Genomic DNA, 23,617 nt, shown 5'->3' with positions numbered 1-23,617 from the left:
GTTTTGGCCTTCCTGCTAATCTCCGCAACATGGCAGGGTTGGAGGGAAGGGCACCCGCAACTTCCTCCTATAATGCTTGCTTTTGTTTCTGTATAGGCACTAGACAGGCAGTAAATCTTAGCTGATTCACTTGTTTGGGATCCTTTGTGTTTTCGGTTAATTGTGCATTGGCTGATAAGAGATAGTGATACCATGGTTTAGCTTCCGTGTGGCAGGCACGGAGTTGAGTACTTTGCACATCTTATCTCATTTTATCTTCATAACAAGTCTAAGGAGTAGCAACTATTTTATGTAGAGGCTATTATAGGAGATAGGTCAGAGGGTGACTAAGTGTGAACATGGGGCGGGGAGATAGCGTGGTTGAAGGCAAGTGGAAAGTGAGGATGAGAGGCTATGAGAAGGTATATGTGGGTTTAGGAGGGACAGTTCCTGAAGTTTCTTGCTCCCTTGCACAAAGGTCTAGAGCAAGTATTTCAGGTGCAGATACTCATGTTCCCTTCAGCTTTTGAATGGCCCTGCAGGGTGTTGCTAGACTAGTCCTGGCTCTGATGCTGACTGACCTTGGGAGGTCACTGACTGCTTAGGAACTTGGCTTAACTCACCAGGCAAATGGGGATTAGATACCTGCTCTACTTGGTGCAAAGCACAGGAAGATGCACGTATAGGGAGAGTTAAAGGAAACACGTTAGACAAAATTCATTTAACAAGGTTTATTTGAGCAAAGAAGAATTCATGAATTGGGCAGTGCTTAAACCCAGAAGTGAAAGCCCACTGTGGCCTCGTGGGCTTTTATAGGCTGAATGAGGAAGTGGGACAGGGAAAATATATTTAATTGGTTAAGGAGGAAACACCCTAGGTAGAGGTTGTTTGGCAGTGTCTGATTGGTGAAGTCTCTGGTTTTGTTTTATAGTTTACATCGTGCTTTGGTTTGCTTACATAGGAACTTTGAGTTGGGACCAGCAGATGGCATAATGGTTACATTGCTGGGCTCCCATGTAGTAGATTGCGGTTCAAGTCCTGGACCTGGTGGCTTAAACTCACGTCGGGTGTGTGTGCGTGTGTGCTCAAGATCCTGAGAGGAGAATGGAGGAGAAAGGATTGTGGTGTGACCATCCCCCACGGGGGCGGTGATTTCTTGCTTTTTGTCTCTCTGTATCTCTCTTTGGGGAGCTCACATACCCTATAGCAAAAACCTCTCAGAAAAAGAAAAAAAAAAGAAGGAACCAATAGTCACCCCAGCCTAACGGCCTCTCAATTAAAAATTTTTGAGCAGAGGATACATTCATGGCAATACACTAATGAGGATATGGCTTATGTAATTTCAGGGAAACTCTTGGAAGGTGAAGGGTTGAACCTAGGATGTCTTCTCCCCTGACCCTCCTATCTCCATTTGTGGGAACTCACCCTGTCTAGAAACCTTTCAATTAACCTACATTAAGTCTTCTGGGTCGTTGGAAAAGTCGTGACGCATTTTTGCATAGGAACATATGTCATAACTTTCCCGATGGTCCAATATTTTAGTGATATTTATCTCTCTGAGAGGGATAGTTCCTGCTCTTGTCACATTGAGGGAAAAACAGGCCCTTCAGTGCCTCCTGCCACTGTAGGTCAAGGTCCTGCCAGTGCTCAGGCTCTGAGGTGCTTCACCCCCCTCAAACACACAACACGGAGCCAAAGAAATGCATCTGTGAGCAGCAACTCACAGTTAGAAACACGAGCCCTTACGTGAGGCTCTGATCAGTCCTAAAATAGTCCCTCTGTTACCACCTGCCTGCTCCGAGTCAGCGTTAAAGCACCAGCTCTCTGCACCTTCTTTGAGCCTGCAAATGTACTTCAGGTTAATGGAACTTGCAAATCTGGAAGTTGCCCACGATAAATCCCACTAAAATAGAATTAATGCATGGTTCAAATCCCGGACCTGGTCAATTAAAAAACACATTAGGCACGTGTGCATGCTTGCCCAAAATCCCACGAGGAAAATGGAGGAGGAGTGATTGTGGTGTGGCCACCCCCTCCCAGGGGGGTGATTTCTCACTTTCCCTCTTAAAGGATGCAGATGAAGAGACACATAGGGTGAGGTATGGGAGAAGGGGTGCGGAGCTTCCTGTGCTTTCTGGGTGCACCACCTTCTGGGAACCTTCATGTGTTCTGCTATCTATAGGTTGTTGGAAATGTCACGTTGCATTTTCACATAGAAAAACAGAAAAAGACGTCATGACTTTCCTGATGACCTAATAGAAACATTCTGAGCCTAGTCTTTTGGGTTTTATTACACAGGCATGATTGATTAAATTATTGGCCGTTGGTGATCAGCTTAACGTTCCTCACCCCTAAGGTTGGGGGTGAGGCTGAAAAGTCCCAATCCTCTAGTCATGTCTTGGCCTTCCCTGTGACCAGCCACACCCTCATGCCATCCAGGGGTTCCCAGCCACCAACCATCTCATTAGCATATAAGGAGACACTCTTGTCACTCTGGATTCCAAGAATTTTGGAAATTTTTTGCCAGGAAACAGTCCCCCACAACAAAAAGTTACCCACCCCAGTGTCGATGGGACTGAAGTTGAGAAGCCCTAGTCTAGTGGGACCCACTTACAATACAGGAGCTTTCCTAACTAAGGTAATAGCTCTGAGTTCTAAATCCAGTTCTAGAATTTTTTTGAATTATTTGATTTAATTTTACTTATTATTTTTTAAAAAAATTAAGAAGGGAGTGATAGAGCAAGAGGGAAAGTGAGAAAGCAAGCCATCAGGTCTGGGACTCAAACCACAGTTGGCCATGTGGGAGTCCAGCACCTTAACCACCACGCCTCCTGCTGGCCCCTTAACATCGTATTAATATATGGTGTTTTATCTCTCCTTGTTTGAGATATGGGCAACAACATGGACTAAAGCATGTGACCTTCTTGCTGGTAGTGAAGGTTTGAAATTTCAAATCACTTCTGACAGATTCATACTGAAGTAATTCATTCACTTAAGTAAGCGTTTTGTGCTGGGATCTATGAAAAGTATCAGGCCCACCAGCTGCCTCTGGCCAGAGGGATATGGGAATTGTCAACACCTTAACCACCACAAAAGTGTGTGTGTGTGTGTGTGTGTGTGTGTGTTTATGCAGTTCAAATGCCGCGAATAAATGCCGAGGGCTTGAAAATGCATTTCACCAGGGGGAGGAAGGGGGTGCTTTGGTGACTGCTGAGCAGTAACATGCAGGGCTAAATTAGTGGCCTGGGTATAAAAACACTTAGAACAGCCTTGTATGGGACGACAGGCAAAGGATGCCTCCGCTAGGATGAACTAGTGAAGGTGGATTAAAGAAAAAACAAGCACATACTAGCAGGGTCAAAATCTTAACATTATTTTCAGTTGTGCAATCAGTGAAGCATTATTTTTCTCAACTGTTCTCCCCAGCTTGCTGTGGAGCCCCAATTTCCATTGAGCGAGTGGGAGGGAAATGGGAACTAGCCTATTAAACACATTATGCCCATGCCTGTTTCTGATTTTCATTTCTTTTGGATAAATATTCCTCTTTCATTTACTCTAGCTGAATGGTGCCATAGACTGAAAGTTTGTGTCTTCCCACTCATATGTTAAATCTTAATACCCAAGGTGGTACTAAGAGGTGAGGCCATGGGACCAGCAGTTGGCGTAATGGCTATGTCACTGGACTCCCATGTAGTCGACCGCGGTTTGAGTACCAGACCCGATGGCTTGAACTCACGTCGGGCACGTGTGTGCGCTGCCCAAGATCCTGAGAGGAGAATGGAGGAGAAGGGATTGTGGTATGGCCAACCCCCCTGGGGGGGTGATTTCTCGCTTTCTGTCTCTCTGTCTCTCTCTGTCTATCTGGCAAGCAAATGTTCCCTATAGCAAAAACCTCTAAAAAAAGAAAAAAAGAGGTGGGGCCTTGGGAAGTGATTAAATCATGAGTGTGGAGTCTTCATGAATGGGATTAGCTTCCTTATAAAAGGTATTTCTCTATGAACCAGGAAGTGGACCCTCACCAGACAGCAAATCTGATGGAACCTTGTTTTTAGGCTTCTCAGCCTCCAGAACTGTGAAAAATACATTTCTGTTGTTTGAAGCTATCCAGTTTATAGTAATTTATTGTAACAACACAAATGGGTCAGAGCAGGTGGTTCCTCATTTCTTAAGAGCTTGTCCCTTCCGAACGTCCCCAGGAAGGCATCTGGACATAAGGAAGGCCAAATGTCCTGGTAGTGGGGAAGGGCTGGCTAGTCCCTCTGCAGCCTGGTACTGCCCTCTGGGTCTTCGCTGGTCTTCTGGAAGTATGACTGGCATAGTGGGCAGTCTCTTGTCCTGTTCTCTCGGTGTCTGGTGGACCTTCTCTGGCTGACTCAGCCCCACTTGAGTGTCCATTAGCCCTGGAGACATGACACATCACCCCCACCATCAGGGCCTGACCTGTGCAGGCTACCCCACAGCTTCTGCAGGAGGATCGACTCACTCTTTTCCTCCCCGCCCTCAGTGCAGGCACCTCACAATGGCTCAGGGAAACTTGCGGGTGCTCTTTCTGATCATCTCTCACCTTCTCTCTCCCTAAATACTCCATGTCACCATTTCGATTCTGCTCCCAGGTTCCCCAGTGGAAAGCAGAGTGTGAGAGCTGTCTGCTTTGGCTTCCTTTCCAAACTATCTGGGGTTTTATCATTGTTTCCATTCCAGCTGTGTTTCAGCCTCAAGGTGAGGAAGGGGGTTACTGTAGGGGTGTCAATGTCTGACTTGCTTCTTTCCTTTCTCTTTTCTTCTCCCTGAAGCTTAGAAGCATCTCCATATCTTCCTTTGATGTTTGGGAAATTCTCTTAAGTTATAGCTTGAGTTTTTTTTTAAATTTAATTTTATTTATTATTGTTATTATTTTTAAAATTTGGTATAGGGCACATGTGCTCAACAGAGAGAGAGAAGGAGGGGGGGAGAGAGAGTGAGAAAGCAGAAAGCAAACCTCCAGGTCCAGAGTCCAAACCACAATCAGTCATGTGGGAATCCAGCACCTGAACTGCTATGCCACCTGCTGGTCCCTACCTTGAATTCTTGATACCTATACCTTAAATAACACTAGGTGTTCACACTTTTATTTTAGTGTATAAAGAGAAGTTTTGAATTAACATATTTTCTTTCCTTTTTAAAAAAATTTATTTAATTTATTATTATTATTATTTTAATTTCATCAGAGAGAAGAAAAGTGAGAAAGCAAGACTCCAGGTCTGGGACTTGAACCATGGTCTGTTATGTGGGAATCCAGCACCCTAACCACCACACCACCTGCCAGCCCCAAATATATTCTTTTTAATAAAGCCTGCCTCAGGATTATTATTTCTGGGTGAACTTGAAAATAATTTTGACAGAGCAGAGTAGTGACTTCATTCTTACGGTTGGAGGTCTTTCTGTTGCTTGCCGGAAGTTTTGAAGCAACAGGGGAGGACTTATAGGGGATCATTACTTGAGTGGAATAAAAAAAATCAGTTTTGAGCCAGCTGGTGCTATAGTGGTTAAAGCACTAGACTCCCACATGGTTGACTGTAGTTTGAGTCCTGGACGCGGAGGCTTGAAACTCACACGGTGTACGTGTGCACACATGTCCAAAATCCTGAGAAGAGAATGGAGGAGAAGGGATTGTGATGTAATCATCGCCCTTGGGGGTGATTTCTCACTTTCTGTCTCTCTGTCTCTCTGGCAAGTGCATGTGCCCTTAAGCAAAAGAAAAAAAAGATAAGAAAAAAAATCAGTTTATTATTTTAATACATATTAAGTTTGGGACCAGTAGATTGCATAATGGTTATGTCACTGGACTAGCACATGGCTGACAGCAATTCAAATCTTGGATCCAGAGGCTTGAAGCTCATGCTGGGTGTGTGTGCATTCATACCCAAAATCCTGAGAGGAGAATGGAGGAGAAAGGATTGTGGTGTGGCCCTTCTCCAGGGGGTGATTTCTTGCTTTCCATCTCTCTGGTGAGCACATACACCATATAACAAAAATCTCTTTAAAAATTAAATTAATTACATATATGCATAAGTAAGGAATTGGAAGAACTGAACTCTGACTGTTCCCAGAACTTTCCACAAGGTTAGTAACCCAGAAGACTCCCTCCTGAGCTCCCTGGTTGACCTAAATTCTCCTCAAAGAGTCTATGCGTGGTTAAAATGTTATACCCTCATTATTCCACTGAAGGGAAGAGTAGCAACTATAATTTATTTTATATCATGCTTATTTCTTGTTCATGTAGAGTTCATCGTGGGTTCTAGAGCTCTCTAAGGCAATTCTCCTTCAAGCAAAGACCCAGGTAGCCATTGCTTCCTGTAGCAACACGGTCTAGAACAGGTAACTTGATGTCACGGTAGTAGAGGAAGAGAGAACTAGAGGATTGTAAGCTGGCTCTTAAATACTTTGGCACAGAAGTAAAGCTCATCACTCAGTTTCTGTTGACCAAACTAGTTCTGTAGCCCCGCAAGGGGAACCGGGAAATATGAAGGAGCACTTGGACATGTGGTAAACAGTAAATGTCTCTACTTTAGTCAGTATGGACCCCTACATTGTTCCAGTGGTTAGGAATCAGTCTTCATATTCTTGATGTATGTGCAGAATCTGACGCAGCTGATCAATCTGTCATATTTGCTACAGTTCCTTTTATATGGTTTTGTAGGGGAGAGAAAAATATTGTCTTTACCTTCTGAAGGTTTAATTGAGTCTATGAAAAAACTGACAGAAGACAGGAAAAATAGAAGAAAGAATTATGTGCATACATACGAGAGTCCCACAGACTATGACACTCAGACAAAGACCAGATGATTGATGTTTATACAGCATCCTGAGCTACAGATGTTCCAAACATCCATTCAACCATGCCACACATACCACACACAAGTTATATCCTCCCACAACACATATACACCCTCATCTCCTTAGACGCTATACATACACTCACACACACACGATCTAGGTTCAGAATAATTCTTACCTTTGTCCTGTACTCCAAAGTATATATACTTTTACAAGGGTTGGTGACCCCTAAGATTTTTCAGACATTTCTACTTTGTTTCAGTGGCTTGAGGTCCATGAATATATGCTTGTGCTATGTAGATCCATGAGCTATGACTCCTCTGTGGAGACTAGATGCAGGCATTTCCATCCAGGCCTTCCTATTTCCCAGAATGCATTCAACCCAGCAAGTGGGACAATGCTCGTGTTTAAACTGCTCGTAGTCCCAACATTGCTTTCTGAAATTCCTTCCTCTAGTGGATTTTTTTTTTTTTTCCCCAGAACCCACTTACTGGGCATACCAAATCACCTTATAGTCATTCTTTTTGCAACAGTTAGAACAATGTTTGTCTGGAAGCCTCATCAAACTCACTGTAGTGGCTTAAACAAATAGGGGACTGATTTTTCTTTTATAACAAGAAACCTGGAGGTAAGTAGTCCAGGGCTAGTGTTATTTTCAATAATATCCTCAGAAACGCAGACAAACACTGTTTCTGCTCTGTTCTCCTTAGAGTGTTGACTTTCATTCCTTGCTTGTGGCCCTGGGATTGCTAGATGGCTTGAATTTCCAGGCATAATACAGACTTTCTAGTGAGAATAAGGAGGGGTGGGAAAATAAGCAAGAAAATTCTGTGACCTAAGTCTACATTACCATTTTTTCAGGAAATCAAAGATTTTCTCAAATTCCCATTGACAGACCTCAGGGTGAAGCTTATGGCCAAGCCACTCTCCTGACCAACCCTAGTTGGAAGGTGGCTGGGGAGGAGGAGTGTGTCCATAGAGACACTGTGCAGCTTCTTTGTCTTCACCATGGTCTTAGATCATCTTGTATTGCTATAACAAAACACCACAAACTAGTTAATTTAGAAAGTCATGGGATATATTTCTCATGGTTCTGGAGGCTGGGAAATTCAATACTAAGGTGCTGGGATTTGGCAAGGGCCTTCTTCTATATCATGCCATGAAAGAAAGCAAAAGATCATGGAAAGAGTAAAAGAGCAAGAGACGGTCAAACTCACTTTTTATTTTTTTAATTTTAGTTTGCTATAGGGTGTGTGCACTCCCCAGAGAGAGACAGAGCAAAGAAAAATGAGAAATCAGTCCACCCTCCCCCTGGGGGAATGGCCATGCCATAATTCCTTCTTCTCTATTCTCCTCTTGGGAGGATTTTAGGCATGCACATTTACCCAGTGTAATTGTCAAGCCATTGTGTCTGGGACTCAAACCATGAATCTGGCCACGTGGGCTCCAGCTAACTTAACCTCTATGCCACCTGTTGGCCCCAATTCACTTTTATAACAATCTACTCTCACAATGATGAATCCAGTCCTCAGAAAGCAGCATTAATCCATTCTTTATGGCTGACCCTTCATGACCCAGTCATCTCTTCAGTATCCCACCTCTCAATACTGTTGCACTGGGGATTAAATTTCCAGCACATGAAACTTTAGGGGACACATTGAAACCATAGCAGCTATGAAACTTGGATCCAAAAAGACTCTTGACTGCTTTTGGAAATTAAAACTATGCTCAAAGGTCAAAGCTGTGTTCCTACTGAGAACCCAAAAAATATGCCATGGGCTTTGAGGCAGGTCCCCAAAACAAGTTTCTGAAATGTTTTGAGCAACGAAGTAAATATTCGTCCTCCCAAGAGGTCTCTTTGAAGGGGAACACACTCGTTTGGATTGCTCCTTAGGAAAAACATCCTAGTCATGACAATCCATTCACACCTTATATGGCAACTGGCAGGGATCCAAGCATCTACACACTCACAGCATTGCCTCAGAGCCTCCGCGCTTGCTGCAGGAGCTGGTAGACCCTGTGAAATGTCAGGAATGAGGCAGATGAAGAGAAAATTAAACTCTCCTCTGGCTGGACAGCCTCATTTGATGTCAGCAGCTGAGGGACATCTTGGTGCTGTGCCTTGAATTGTAATGACTAGGAGTGCTCTGGGTGGGCTGTCAGAAGCAGCTCAGACTGGGAGCAAGAACGTGCACATCAGAAGGGAGCCAGGGCTGTGCCCAGTAATGAGGAACTGCGCAGCTGCCCTGATCTCTTTGAGAAACCACCTGCATCAGAGACATAGCAGAACAGTCACCTCGTCCATTCCTCTAAGGACCGTGCCTCTGAGTTTTTCTTATCTTATGGATCTCCCCTGACTGAGAGCTTTAGACAGCAAAGACCTTGACGCTGGTGGAGGTAGACTCCATCAGGGTCACTGGACATCTTTGTTGGACCCCACTTCCTTCAGACCTGGGAGGTTTAGGTGCAGCATACATAAGGGGCTGAGGGAGATTTGCAGAAGGAAAAATATGATTCACTGATTCATTTGGCCATCTGCTTTTTTATTAATTTATTTTTATCTTTAAAAGTTTACTTATGTCTTTCATGAGAGACAGGCAGGCAGTTGAGAGAGAGAGAGAGAGAGAGAGAGAGAGAAGAATCTCCAACAAGGTCTCGTGCCATGATCCTCCTTGCAGCCTGCCTAGCCGGCCAGCATCATAGCTGTGTTCACATGGGCCGACATGCAGAGGGTGACCCAGGAGCTGAACCCTGATTTCCCATGTGGCTTCTAGCATTGCAGAACAGCATGCTACCACTATGCCACCTTGGCTGGGCATGCTTACTTATTTCTATTTATCAAACATTTATTGAGCAGCTACTATGTGTTAGCCCTTACTGTGGATACCAAGACGAGATCTAATCCCTGCTCTGCAGGGAGAAAACAGAGGAGAGAGGCAAGCAGATGCAATCAGGTAACCTCAGAAAGTACTAGGGAAGCCGGAGGTGAGAGGGCTGGGGGCTGGCGAGGTAGGCCAGGGGCGAGGTTAAGGAAGTTCCTCAAGGAGTCACTGTGAGGATGGAGTTTTGAGTGCAGCCCAAGTGCTAATGGTGATTCAAGGCAGCGTGTGATAAGTGTGCCAGACAAGCGTAAGCAAGTAAGTGCAAATAAGTTTCTTTAGGACAACAAAGAAAAAGAAGTGGCTTCTGACTATAAGGTGGGAGGCGCTAGGAAAGCCTTCATGGAGGAGGAGTAAGATTTAGCTGGTGAAGTTATAGCAAAGACGTTGTCACCAGAGAGAACAAGTGAGGAAAACCATGGCAGTGAAAAAGACCAGGGCATGTTTCGTGCACATGCAAGTTTGATGGGGAGATTAGATTCATTGTTAGGGTGGGGGGTGGTTATGATGGGAAAAAGACTGAAAACAGGATGGACTTGTGTTGTGAAGGGTCTTGATGCTGCTTGGAATGACTTGTTCATTAGTAATGGAGGACAGCTGTGGGTTTTTGTTTTGTTTTTAAGACAAAATCTCGCCATGTTGTGATCCTCCCACCTCAGCCTCTTAGCTGAGACCACAGGTGCACACTACTGGCTCTGGCTCCTTTTTAGACAGAGTCTTGCTGTGTGGCCCAGTCTAGCCTTGAGCTCGTAATCCTCCTGCCTCAGCCTCCCTAGTGGCAGGTGCATGCCCACAATGCTTGGCCTTTAGGTTAGAAAGGGAAATGAACCCTGGCCTCTCATGTGGTTCCAGTCTGTAGAGCACAGCATTTTAGCAGTGTGTGCCATGACTGCCAAAGATTTTTTTTTTTTTTTTTTTTTTGGAGAGGTTTCTGCTATAGGGTACTTGCGCTTGCCAGAAACACACAGAGAGAAAAGAGACAGAAAGCAAGAAATCATCCCCCAGGAGGGTTGGCCAGGCCGCAATCCCTTCTCCTCCATTCTCCTCTCGGGATCTTGGGCACGCACGCACACGTGCCCGGCGTGAGTTTAAGCCACTGGGACTGGAACCAAGGTCGACTACATGGGAGTCCAGTGACATAGCCATTACACCAGCTGCTGGTCCCTCAGTTGCAGATTTTTTTTAAACAAAAGAATGACATGATCTTCCTAGAAAGAAAACTGGGTTGAGAAGAGCTGGATAGGAGGAAGAAACTCTGATACCTTATTTACTCTGTGGAAGTGACTTTTTAGTGAGGTACTGCCCTGCTCAGGGCTTCTTTGGTGAGAAGCAGCATAACCCATGCTTGCCCACCCATACCCACTCCATTTCCCTTGACTACAGGTCTCCTCTCACCTGGGAGCCCTGTTGCCATCAGGAGGATGGTGTTCGTTGGTGAAGGGGAGCTTGGTGAGAGAGGGAGGCCGGAAGCAGCTTGCCTCCTGGGTCAGACAAGCTCTTGAGAAAGTGGGAGAGAGAGAGTGACTGACTGACTGAGGTCGAGGTTAGTTAAAAAAGGAATTAATTTGGGACTAGATCATGAACCTCAGTGTTGAGAAAGATACAGGCAGATGGAGCCAAGGGTTTTGCAGGATGACCAGGTGACAGAGCTGTTCTGAATGGCGACAGGTCCTCGGAAGTGTGTTCCTGGCCACCGTTTCCCTACTGCTTGCTCAGGCAATCTGACCTGAGAAAGCGATGGTGTGTTCATGCCTGGAATACGTATGCAACTTTGACTATGGTGTTAAAGGAAAATGTAGAGTTAAATAAGGTCCTTAGATAGCTTCAAAAAGGTTGAAGGGCCTCCCACATGAGGACACATTGAAAAAGTTCAGTTTTTTTTTTTTTTTTTTTGTTTTTTTTTTTTTTGAGAGATTTTTGGTATAGGACACAGGTACTCGCCGGAGAGACAGAGAAAGACAGAGAGATAGAAAGAGAGAAATCACCCCGTGGGAGGGATGGCCACGCTGCAATCCCTTCTCCATTGTCCTCTTAGGATTCTGGGCACATACACACATGTACTTGGTGTGAGTTTTAAACCGCCAGGTCCAGGGGTCCAGTACACATGGCATTACACACATTACACCATTTGCTGGCCCCGGGTTCAGGTTTTTTTCATATGAAAAACATGAAGGCTGAGATGCACGGCAGGATTTAGGGGCCATTTAACCTGAATAATTTGGAGGAATGAGGATTTGTTCACCAAACTCAAGACTTCTAGAGCTAGGATTCAGCAGTGAAGCTGGAAAGAGGCAAGACTGGGCCGGGAGATGAAATATGTGGAATAAACACATAAACAGGTGTGAGCAAAAGCCAGCCCTTCCAAGAAGATAGAGCCACCATGGGTGTGATGGCAAGGAAGTGGTGTCAGGAGCCTGTGCATAATCTTTTGAAGTTGACACCTTGAAGTGCCACCCAGTGGTATCACTCTGGGAGGGCCTAACTCAGACAGAAAGTGTTTTTCTGGTCCCCGCCCTCCGCCTTTACTGAAATCTCCTAAGTGACTAACACCAAGCTTCAGGGGTTTTTCCCTTTCTTGACTTTGATTTATTCTGCCTCAAATGATGAAGCTTTAATGCTAATCAATATCTCCAGAGTGTTAAAAGCAATGAGACATCAAGGCTTTCTGAAATACAGAAGGGCAGGGCTCTACATAGACCATGCAGAGGCAATCTGCCATTACCCAAGGTCACCAGGGCAAGGGACACACACTCTCATAAGCACACACTGTGAATTGTGGACTTGCTGAAAACAGCTCCGGTGTTTCCTCCAATCAGACTTATCTGAGTTGCTATACGCCATCAAAGGGCCCAATTCTTGTTTATTTTTCCCCATTTTCCACTCCACTGGTTGAGTGCCTGAACGGTGTGAAATGGTCAGTATATGGGGGGGGGTGATGGGGAGGAGCAGAGAATTCCATCATGAGTAAGCAAGCCCTAGTGAGGTGTCAGGAGTTGATGGCTCTGTGTGCATTTCAGACTCTAGGGAAGAAAATCCGAGTACTTAGAAGAGAGCAGTGTGGGACCAGCAGGTGGCATGGCAGTTAAAGCACTGGATTCCCACGTGACCAATCATGGTTTGAATCCCAGACCTGGTGGCTTGAAAGTCACAATGGGTACAGTATGTGTGTGCCCAAGATCCTGAGACAGGAATGGAGGAGAAGGGATTGCAGCATGGCCATTTCCCCTAGGGGGTGGTTTCTCACTTTCCTCTCTCTGGCAAGGGCATGTGCCCTAAGGCCAAAATCTAAAAAAAAAAAAAAAAAAAAAAAAAAAAAAAGGGGAGGGGGGGGGGGGGGAAAAAAAAAAAAAAAAAAAAAAAAATGGGTAGAGTGGTGTGGTGTTGCTATGGCTTGAATAAGTGTGTCCCCAGGGTTCATACGCCGGCACTGAAGATTCAATGCAGTGGTATTAAAACGCGGGGCCTTCAGGAGGTAGTATAATGGAATTAGTATCTGTATAAAAGGGCTCCAGAGAACCAGCTTGGCACTCTGGCCTCTCTTCTACCCTGTGAGGCTGTAGCAGCAAAGCGTCACCTCGGAAGCCCTCCTCAGAGTCTGAATCTGCTGGCACCTTCATCTTACACTTCCTAGCATTCAGAACCGTGAGCAATACATTGTTTTTGAGTTATTTTAATTTTTTGACACAGTATCTCACTAGGTTGCCATCCCTCTGCCGCAGCCTCCTGAAACGTTGGGATTTCAGTTATACACCGCTACTCCTGACCTTTAGGTTAGACTGGGACTTGAACCCAGGACTTTCCGGTGGTCCCAGGGTATGGAGTATAGTGTCTTAGCAGCATGTGCCACTGCAGCTAGGCCAAATTTCTGATCTTTTAAAGTTTCCTAGTTCCGGGTATTCTGTTATGGTGGCAGGAGTGAACTAAGACAGATGTGAACTCTGGATTGTGTAGAACAGAGGCCTGTCCTGACCAGTCTGCACCCCCCCCTGTCCCCACTGCCCCGCATGACACTGCAGGTGACTGCTGGCTTCTGGCGGCCATTGCTTCTCTCACATTGAATGAAGAGCTCCTCTACCGAGTAGTCCCCAGGGACCAGAACTTCCAGGAGAACTATGCAGGGATCTTTCATTTTCAGGTATTGTGCCTCACGGTCTTTGTCACTTCCCATGCTGTTAGGTCCCACCTTGGATCTATTAAATCAGAAACTCTGGGCTGGGGCCCGAAACATTTAGTTTAACAATCTCTCCAGATGTTTCTGGTGCACGCTGAAGTTGGAGAACCACTGACTTAATGCATGTGCCCAATTATCCACGTGTCCATCTCCTTCCCTTCTCCCCCAGACCATGTGGCCTTGAGGGCCAGGAGATATGGGTCCAAGTCATCCACTGTTGCCCCCGGGTGATGCTGGTAAGTTGTCTTATCCACAAACTCAGACTGGAGTAGATGTGTCCTATTTCATCTGGCATCTCCCATGTGCATAGAGAAGTGAGACAGACAAGCTCTTAAGGAGCTCGGAGTTCATGAGAGGCCCACGACTTGAACACTGATAGCACAGAGGCCCCGTCTGAGGTCTGCTAAAGAGACTCCCCCTGCCCATGTGCTTATCTGGGAGGTCAGCGGCTGTGTTTTCCCACTCTAGTTCTGGCAGTACGGAGAGTGGGTGGAGGTGGTCATTGACGACAGGCTGCCCACCAGGAACGGGCAACTGCTCTTCCTACACTCCGAAGAAGGCAATGAATTCTGGAGTGCTCTGCTGGAGAAAGCCTACGCCAAGTAAGTGGGGCTGTTAGGAACTGGAAGACTCCTGAGCCTCCCCAAAGGCTTTCACCTGCCCCTTCTACACCTGCCTTCCTACCCCCAGCTCAGGGTGTCATGGTCAAGTATTCCCTAGCATGAACTGGAGAGAAAGCATCTCTCAGGAACTAAGGGAAATACAGATTTGAGTTGAGAGTTAAAAATCGCAGCTCTGTCCCACGTGAATGTGTGGATGATGGGCAAGCTATCTGGATTTTTCCTTTTTCAAACCCCAAGTTCAGTCCTTAGGGCAATGTGAGTTTGGAAAAGAATGGTGAAGAGTAACAATAAAACAAATGTACTTAGCAGATGCAACAACATGTCTACCCTTTCCTCAGGAGTCATCCTCCTTCTCATTGGCATTTGCTGTTCAAGGCCTTCTCTGGGATTATTTTAATTGATTTGGCTTACTGATACCCTTTTCTGTAACCCCAGTTCCTTTCCAATCCTGTTCCCAAAGCGAGCTTCAGCAGATGCTTCTCAGACTTCAGGGAGAGTTTCCCTCATCCCCACCTGTGCTCTTGGCCCCCAGAAACCCAAGCAGCTGAAGCCAGCTCTGGAATGGTTGCTCTTGACTTTGTAAAGGATGAAGCAGCTTGGAGAGAGGGCGTCTGAACTCTGTCTCTAGCAATGTGCTGAGCTGGCCAAGTGGAACCATGGCCTGAACTCCTTCCTAGCTCATAGGCCAAACTGGCAAAGGGCCCTCCTTTACCTCGTAGGCCACAGTTTATCCTAGTACTGTGCCTGTCCCCAATCCTTGTCATCCTCTTGCTGGAGTTGCTAATGACTAGATGGTGCAAGATTTCCTTCTTTTCCAACAGGCTCAATGGTTCTTACGAGGCTCTTGCTGGAGGATCCACAGTGGAGGGGTTTGAAGATTTCACAGGTGGCATCTCTGAGTTTCATGATCTGAAGAAGCCACCAGCCAATCTGTATCAGATCATCCGGAAGGCCCTCCGTGCAGGGTCTCTGCTAGGCTGCTCCATTGATGTGAGCCAGGGGGGCTTCCTTTTTCTCTCTTTTCCCTTGTGTGGGAGGAAAGGGACTGGCAGCAGAGGGAGACCAGAGCAGAGTCTGGGACATAATGGGCAAGTCTGGTAACATATTGGCCCATAGCATATAGGAACTGGATAAGACCTAATTAGTGGGTAGGAACTAGGGTGAGCCATATTGTGGGAGCCCCAGTTTCCCCGACTCTTAGAGTCGCTTTAGCCCGGCTAGAGTGCCCAAAGAACACAGCCTAGATCATGGCTCCTAGGCTCTGCCTTTGCTGCCTGTTTTTTGCTTAACAGTCTTGGGATTTGGGAACACAAATATGATGACTGATAATACTCGATGGACTTTGGGATCCCTGAGGTAAGGAAGAGATTCTGAAACCAGAGATTATGGCTCACCAGGAGAGTTGGCTACATGGAATTTTGAGATAGCTGTAGAGACCAGAGGCTGGAGGCCACAGTCCTGAGGGTCCTGTCACCTGCTTCCTTCTTCTTTGCCCTTACCTGGTGTCTCAGACATGTGAGGGACAGAGCAAGAATATCCTCCTGTTTCCTCTTTGTAAAGACTGCAGCAGGAGTTGTGTGTTTTGGGGGGAGGTGATATGGGGTATGAGAAGGGGTGCTGGTGAGAGAGGAGGGACAATCGTGCCCGCCTGAAGGACCAGGACGTGACCAGAGTCATCATCATGGATAATTAGTCTTCTTTAGGCAGCCTGGGGTCACTCTCAGAGAATAAATGACTTCCCAGTTTCCTGGTGGCATTTTAAAGTCTGGTAAGTCATATTCCAGGCTTGGCAGCCACACAGCGCCTGCCTGGAACTGCAGGCCTAATTAAAGGGCTGAATGGAGATGGCTCTATGAGGGGTCTTCAAAAAGTTCAGAGAAAATGTGTATTATGGAAAAAAAACCCTGCATGGGTTTCAAAGTTTTTTTTTTTCCCCCCACCAAAATGAGCTCAGACTTTAATTCCACCTTCCCATGGACTTTTGGAAGTCCTGTTATATTCATCTGAGACTCATTGCCACATCTGCACCCCCTCCCACCATGGCTGCATCATGTGTCTATAGAAAGTACTGTGAGGTCAGCCTCAAAGAGTCCAGGGTCAGCCGCCCTGAGTGGACTTTCTCCTTGATCCAGGTCTCCAGTGCAGCCGAAGCAGAAGCCATCACCAGGCAGAGGCTGGTTAAGAGCCACGCATACTCAGTCACTGGAGTTGAAGAGGTAAAGTCAACCTAGCAGGAGGGGAAGTGTGTGTGTTTGTGTGTGTGTGTGTGTGTGTGTGTGTGTGTGTGTGTGTGTATGAATATGGTCTTTGGCAACACTACCTGGGGTGCCATCCTGCAATCCTGCATGTATCACTTACTGGCTAGGTCATCTTCGATACCTTAACTTCTCTAAGTCTCAGATTTTTGAGCTGGAAAATGAAGATAATAATAGCACCCAGCTCATAGGCCTGTCATGAGGTTTAAATGAGGCAATAATGCATTTGAAATGCATGCTCAATAAATGTTAACTGCTGTGCTATTGGCATTAGTTGGAGAGCATTTATTATCATTAAGTCCCATATATTAAGAACTGAGTCAATCTTAGTCAACTATAAAATCTAAATCCACGTTAAAGCAGACATAAATTTGTTTTTGTGCTAGACTCACTCTTCATTTATTCAAACAAATTGTGAAAAATAGCATACTTGGACAAAGCTTGAAGACATGTGTTAAAAGAAAGTAAAAGTGTGGTCACGTGGGGAACATTTGAAAATTTGAATGCAAACTCTCTCGGGTGCAGACACAAATGCAAGGCAGCAAGCATGTAGTCATTCAGTTGCTTTTCTGTGTGTGCCCCTGGCAGGTGGATTTCCGTGGCCATCCAGAGAAGCTGATCAGACTCAGGAATCCATGGGGTGAAGTGGAGTGGTCGGGAGCCTGGAGCGATAAGTAGGTTCCTCCCTCCCTTCTGCAGCCCTCCTCTGCAGAAAGGTGTCATGTAAAGCACAATAATGAGACCAACGGCATAGTGAGTTCAGCAGCACTTACTGGCCACTAATCACACAGCCTGTTCAGAAAAGAGTATTAAATGATTCCAGGCTGGGAAGAGCAAAATAAAAACCACTTAGCTGTAGCCTTTGATTTCTGCTTTGGCATTTGAAAGTTTGGCAGCGCCATCGAATTTTGCTTAGCGCTGAAGGGTTTTCCTATTTTCTCCTCTCCACACCATGGTGGTCCAAAGGGCAAATCGATCACTCACAATCTGATTCTTTCCACTCCACAAACCCTGGTTGCTCTGACAAAGGCCAAACTCCTCAATACCAAGAGGCAACGACAACGCTGAGAAATGGAGCTTGATTCTGGGAGCAAAGGGCCCAGCAGGCAGTGATGAGTGGGGGTGCTGCTCACCTCATGGGCTCATGACCGGGGCAGGTATTGATCGTTGACTACAGAGGCTCTTATTGGGTCCTAGGCAGGCCTCTTTGCTGGAAGAGGAAATCAGCTAGAGGTGGTGGTGACATTCTAGGATAGCTGCACCCTGGGTATAGGGGTACCATGTCCCTGTGCTACAGGAAGATGAGAACCATGGAGTGAATTCTGTCAAGTTAACACAGTTGGCATGGGGGGAGGCAGATTGGCACTGGGGAAGGCTTTCTTTCTTCTTTTTTTGAAGAGGTTTTTGCTACAGGGCATGTGCACTCGCCAGAAAGACAGAGAGAGACAGAGAGGCAGGAAGTGAGAAGTCACCCCCCAGGGGCAATGGCCATACAGCAATCCCTTCTCCTCCATTCTCCCCTTGGGATCTTGGGCATGCACACACACACGCCTGGTGTGAGTTTAAGCCACTGGGTCCGGAACTCAAACCCCGATCAACTACATGGGAGTCCAGTGACATACGCTAACTGCTGGTCCTGAGGCTTTCTAATTCTCCAGTGTGATTGATGAAGAATGGTCATAACACACTCCCAACACAGGTCCTTACACCTCGAGTGTCCCCAGTGCTGCATGTGTTGTGATGTCACTGGGCCTTTGAAGGGACCTGTACCACGTTTAGCTGTAGCATTGGTATTGCTTAGTACTTCTCAGAACTGCAGCACCTCCCTTTAGGTTTGTGTCATGAAGAAACACGTGTCCCAAGGCCCACAATAGTCTTCGACATTAAAGATTTTTCATTCCATGCACTGAGAGTGAACAAAACCTAAAACCTTGGTTCTGCCAACTGCCCTAAGAGGATGACATGGCTAAATGAAGTTGAAACCTGAGTTAGTGCCATTTTCAGTAACCAATTACCATGCTGCCAAAAGGGGTGGTTTGATGCTAACTGCTCTCCCTGATGCTGCCCACACTCCAAAAGGCTGGGAGAGGTCTGAGGTGGGAGGTGGTGACTGGTGAGGCCTGAGGACTCCACCCAGCAAGAGATACTGCTTGGGTATTTATATGCTGGCTGCTGGAGAAGGAGGATAACCTTGAGATGACATCCCAAACTCAGGCTAATGTCTAGGTAGATTTTACTTCTAAATATTATTTATTCATAGGAGAGACAGAGACAGGAACAGAAAGAGAAAGGCAAGTACCCGGGCCAGTTCTGTGGCACAGTGCTGATGTGCTGCTCCAGGGAGGCTGGATCCCATATGAGCCCATGTTTCAAATCCCCGGGCAGGGCATTTTGAAACATAATGGGTACATATACAAGTGCCCAAGATTGGATGGACTGGAGAACTGGAGGAAGGGGATCACAGAGTGATCAGACCCTATGGGGGAGATGCTGTACTCGTTCTCTGTCTGTTACTTTCATGTGTATATGTGCACACTCTGTCATCAATAAAGAAAAAGAAAACAACAATCACCTTTATCAGGCTCTCATGCGTGAGTCCCTCCCCAGGCTTCTCATCCAGCCAGGGTTGGGGGACATGCATTGGTGTATGCAGGTGGATCTGGAACCAAACCTGAACTCTTCCGTATGGATCCAGTATCATTTAGAGCAGTATTACCTATGTGTGTGTGGGGTATTGTTCTCTCCCTCTGTCTCTCACTTTCACGTGCACGTGCACACACTCTGTCTTCAATAACAACCACTGAGCCAGTCCCATTTTACCTTATTATTTATTTATTTTTTAAAGTTTAGATTGGGAGGGCGGATTAGACCCATAATTCTCCAATATGGGTCCTAATCTTTGTTTATAAGCACATTTTAAGATTCAGTTCTGATCAAGATAATGTTTCAATGAATTAAAAAGGCCCTAAGGACTCTTCTGGTGCCTGAGGCTCTCAGAGGCCAGCTTTGAGGAAGAGGCTGGGCTTTGGGAATACTCCAGCTTTTATTTCAGATTGGGGAGGTGTTTAGTTTTGCTGAAAGTATTTAGGGAAGGGAATTTTCTTTTTAAAAGATAGATCTTGATACCGCTCCGTTATCTAGACATTGCATTCACATTTCAGGAAACCCACCTTTGTAAAGGTCAGCGGGCTGGAGATGGCATTTGAACAAAGTATGTGGATATTGCCACAGAAAGACCACCTGCAGGAAGCCTCCTGTGGTGACATTACTTTAGGGCAACTGCTATAAAACTGGGCCTCTTGTTCATTTTGGCAGGCTCAGGAAGGGGACCATGTTGGTGGACCTGGGAGTGCCCAGACCCTCTCATCATATATCACCTGACTGCCAGATGAGCCAGAATGACAATTTACAAACTGCCGCTAGAGTGCGTGACTTTCTCAGGACAGGAACTGTTAAGTCTCCTCGCCTGGATCCCCGTTCCTGCCTTTTAGGGCCTGAGAGTCTTAATTAGAAACACACAACCTGCCTAGACAATCAGAATTCAAGCAGAGCCATAGTGTTTCCTCATGCCCATGGAGTCCATGTCCCTGGCCTACATCCCTTCCCCAGGCTGTGCCCTCTCCCACAAACTGTCCAGTCTACTTTCCCTTCTGGTGTTTTTCTGGTATTCCATCCCTGGCCCTCAGGGGGAAGCTTAGCTACAATAAATGACTCATGTAGCAGGAGAACCCGACAGGACCGAATGCCTCTGCTTCATTTTCTCCCAGTGCACCCGAGTGGAATCACATAGATCCCAGGAAGAAGGAAGAGCTGGACAAGAAAGCCGAGGATGGAGAGTTCTGGTGAGAGGGGCTGTAGAGGTGGCTACAGAGCTGTCTTCTTAGCTGTGGGTCCCTTCCCAGTTCTGCCATGGACACAGCCATTCTCCTGGTCTTCTTTCATTCTTCTCCTTTGTGCTAGTATATAGTTCTACCTCTCTGCTGATATGTTGAAAGCACCAGCCGAGATGTCTGGGCCCTCAACATGGCTTAGCTATCTGCCTGTCTCCCTCTGTTTCTATCTTTCCAGTGAACTGAGGTCATTACTTCTATCTCTGTAAATCTAAGCTTCAACTTACAATCAAAGCAGAATAGCCTCCTTTGCTGGCAGGCTCAGGAAGGTAATAAGGATACCCCTTGAATAGAGTATGGCTTAGCAGACATGTCTGTGCTGGACATCACTAAGAATGAAATAGGGAGAAGACTTTTGTGGACTTAGGCTTAACCCACCCTAGTGGTAGGGCTTTGTGCAGATCACTCCCTGGGTCTCTTCCAGTTTCAGGCTCAGACTCTGCCTGGTTACATAGTTCCAGGATCAGACTCTGTTGGCTACATGTAATGAGGGGGGCTCTCTAAGAACCAAGAAGCTAACAGCGGTGGCAGGGAATTTGGATATTAGTCTCTGCAGATTTTTGTCAGCAGGCTGTAGGGTTTCAGCTGCCCATGCCACGAGGCTGATGCTAGCATGCTGTCCTGTGCCCAGTGGGCATGCCTTTAATCACCTCTCTTGACTAAGAGCCCTCTGGCTCCTCTGCCCCCAGGATGTCATTTTCAGATTTCTTGAGGCAGTTTTCTCGACTGGAGATCTGCAACCTGTCCCCAGACTCTCTGAGCAGTGAGGAAGTGCACAAGTGGAATCTGGTCCTGTTCAATGGCCACTGGACACGGGGCTCCACTGCTGGAGGCTGCCAGAACTACCCAGGTAAGGTGAAGAGCTGCCTGGGCCAGTCTCCTTGGGCTTGCCCTCCCTGAGCTAGGTGCCTCTGTATGTTGACCTTTGGTCAATGCCTTTGGGCTGACTTCTTTGGCTCCTGGGCCTGGGATGCTAGGGCAGCCAGGGTGAGCAGTGGCTCTGTAGCCACTCAGCTGAGGCCTGATCTCAGGTAACACTGTTCTTCAGCTTCTGTGCATTCCAACCATCCCTGCCTCACTCACCTGCCCCTGCCCCCAAAAGATGTGCTTCTTCACACTAACCATTCTCTTGGTGCCCAATGCTAAGACCTCCTTCTTATTTCTTGGGCTTTAGCTATTCTTACTGGATCCAGCTGGCTGACATCATCCCTCTAAGCTCTGGGACAGAGTGGCTCATGGCATACTAAAGGAAACATGGCTGTTGTCTGCTGTTTCAGTAGACCACATCCATCAGAGCAGCTGTTTGGTTTTGTTTGTGTTTGGTGGAGGTGGAGGGGTGAGACAGTGCAGGGCATGCGTGTGGCCACTCTCCACTCCCACGGAGTCACTAGGGCCCGATCCCTGGTGGGGATGGTCTGGTGTAAACTACTCCCCCTGCACTAACCCTGAGTGCTCATCTTATTAAAGGTGGGAGCCTTCTCCGGCTCACGGAAGATCACTAATATGTCACCCATAGGCTCCTCCTAGGTTGAATCACCTGAGGCAGCACCCAAAGAAGAAACTCCAGGAAACAACCCCTCATCTCTAAGGAGCAACAAAGGAAGGCAAAACTCACTCTCTCCTCTTTTCGCCTCCTCAGTCTTCACGCTCCCTACTTGGTTTGCTGTTGATGTGTTTGTTGATAGACTTAAACATTAAGCTCATGGGACAGGGTTAGTCGCTTTCTTCTCAAGATAGAGCCTATTGCGGTACTGCGCTCAGTGCTATGCACATGGTATTATAATAAAATCCCACAAAGCTATATGCCTGAGGCCTTGGCAGGGTCTCTTGGTCTCCCATGCATCCGAAAGAGTCCTTTTCTGACAGCAGAGACCAGAGTGCTTGTCAGCCAGCACAGAGAAGAGGCCACCTCCTCTCCTGTTGCTTAGCTCAACAACATAAATGCTCCTGGAAGGGGCATCTCCCTTTTCTAAGTTTCCTAATCTTGGAAATGGGGCAGTAATTCCCAATTTCCACCCGTTCAGGTTGCAGTGGGCATTGTAACATGGAAAGTGTAGGAATCGCTCTGTAAACCTTGTAGTATTATACAAATGGGATGTATTATTTTTATGGCCCATTCTCTTCTTCTGGTACTGTGAAGAAGTAAACAAAAAATGTAAGGTTACAGTAATGTTGCATTTGGGAGAAATTAAAATATGCTCACCATTAGCAAGCTCTTAGAAAATGCTTAGGAAATTTACATGGATCATTTAGGGAGCTCAGAACTGCAAGGGTATCTCTGGATGGACCAAATGAGTCCCATCTCTGCCACCAGCTGGTTGTTAGGAAGAGGTGAGTTGTCCTTGCCCTTTCGTAATGTTGTAAGTACAGGGGATTACAGAGTTTCCTCTTTCTCCTCTGGAATTTACACGGTTTTTGGCTTTAAAACTCATATACTAGTGCCCAATAAAAACTCTGGAAGTGAGAGCTTCTGAGAAAGGAGAATTGAATAACTCATCCTACTGTCAAGAAAAAATAATCAATGGCTTTTGGTCACCTGTGAGTGGCTTAATAGTTCATCAAGATAGATCCTTATCCCCTAAATATATCCCAGGATATCCCCTAAATAACGGTCTATCTTAATGAACAAAACATAACAAAACACCCTCATCCACTCCTTTCTTCCTACAGTGCACATCATTATTCAAAATTTTGAGGCCCCAGTGTGGCGATACCTATCAAATCTGTTTTCTTCAATTACGCTGTGCTGCTCAACTCTGTCATAGAATTGCTCGGTGCCTTCGGAACTCTTTTTGATCTCTCTATGCCTTGGTTTGCAGAGTCACTATTTTAAGAGATTTTAAAAAGTCATCTTTGAGGGACCAGCAGATGGTGTAGCAGTTATGTCACTGGACTCTGCAGTCAACCATGGTTTGAGTCCCTGACCCAGTGACATGAAAATTATTCCAGGCGTGTGTGTGTGTGTGTGTGTGTGTGTGTGTGTGTGTGTGTGTCTAAGATAGAG

At 46.3% G+C, this 23,617-nt stretch overlaps 1 protein-coding gene across 1 annotated transcript in view; it reads left to right on the top strand.

Annotated features, from left to right (window-relative positions):
- CAPN8 (calpain 8) overlaps window positions 1–23,617 on the top strand; it is a 76,584-nt gene that overhangs the window by 23,183 nt on the left and 29,784 nt on the right. The window contains exons 3-9 of the mRNA XM_006171981.2: window positions 13,691–13,809; window positions 14,314–14,447; window positions 15,290–15,458; window positions 16,601–16,684; window positions 17,312–17,397; window positions 20,491–20,565; window positions 21,303–21,463. Of these exons, the coding sequence (XP_006172043.1) occupies window positions 13,691–13,809; window positions 14,314–14,447; window positions 15,290–15,458; window positions 16,601–16,684; window positions 17,312–17,397; window positions 20,491–20,565; window positions 21,303–21,463 (828 nt within the window). The remainder of the gene's footprint in view (window positions 1–13,690; window positions 13,810–14,313; window positions 14,448–15,289; window positions 15,459–16,600; window positions 16,685–17,311; window positions 17,398–20,490; window positions 20,566–21,302; window positions 21,464–23,617) is intronic.

The sequence above is a fragment of the Tupaia chinensis genome, unplaced genomic scaffold (genome assembly GCF_000334495.1).
Source record: "Tupaia chinensis unplaced genomic scaffold, TupChi_1.0 Scaffold150175_1, whole genome shotgun sequence".
Taxonomy (NCBI): domain Eukaryota; kingdom Metazoa; phylum Chordata; class Mammalia; order Scandentia; family Tupaiidae; genus Tupaia; species Tupaia belangeri.
This window is presented reverse-complemented; position numbering and strand designations above follow the sequence as displayed.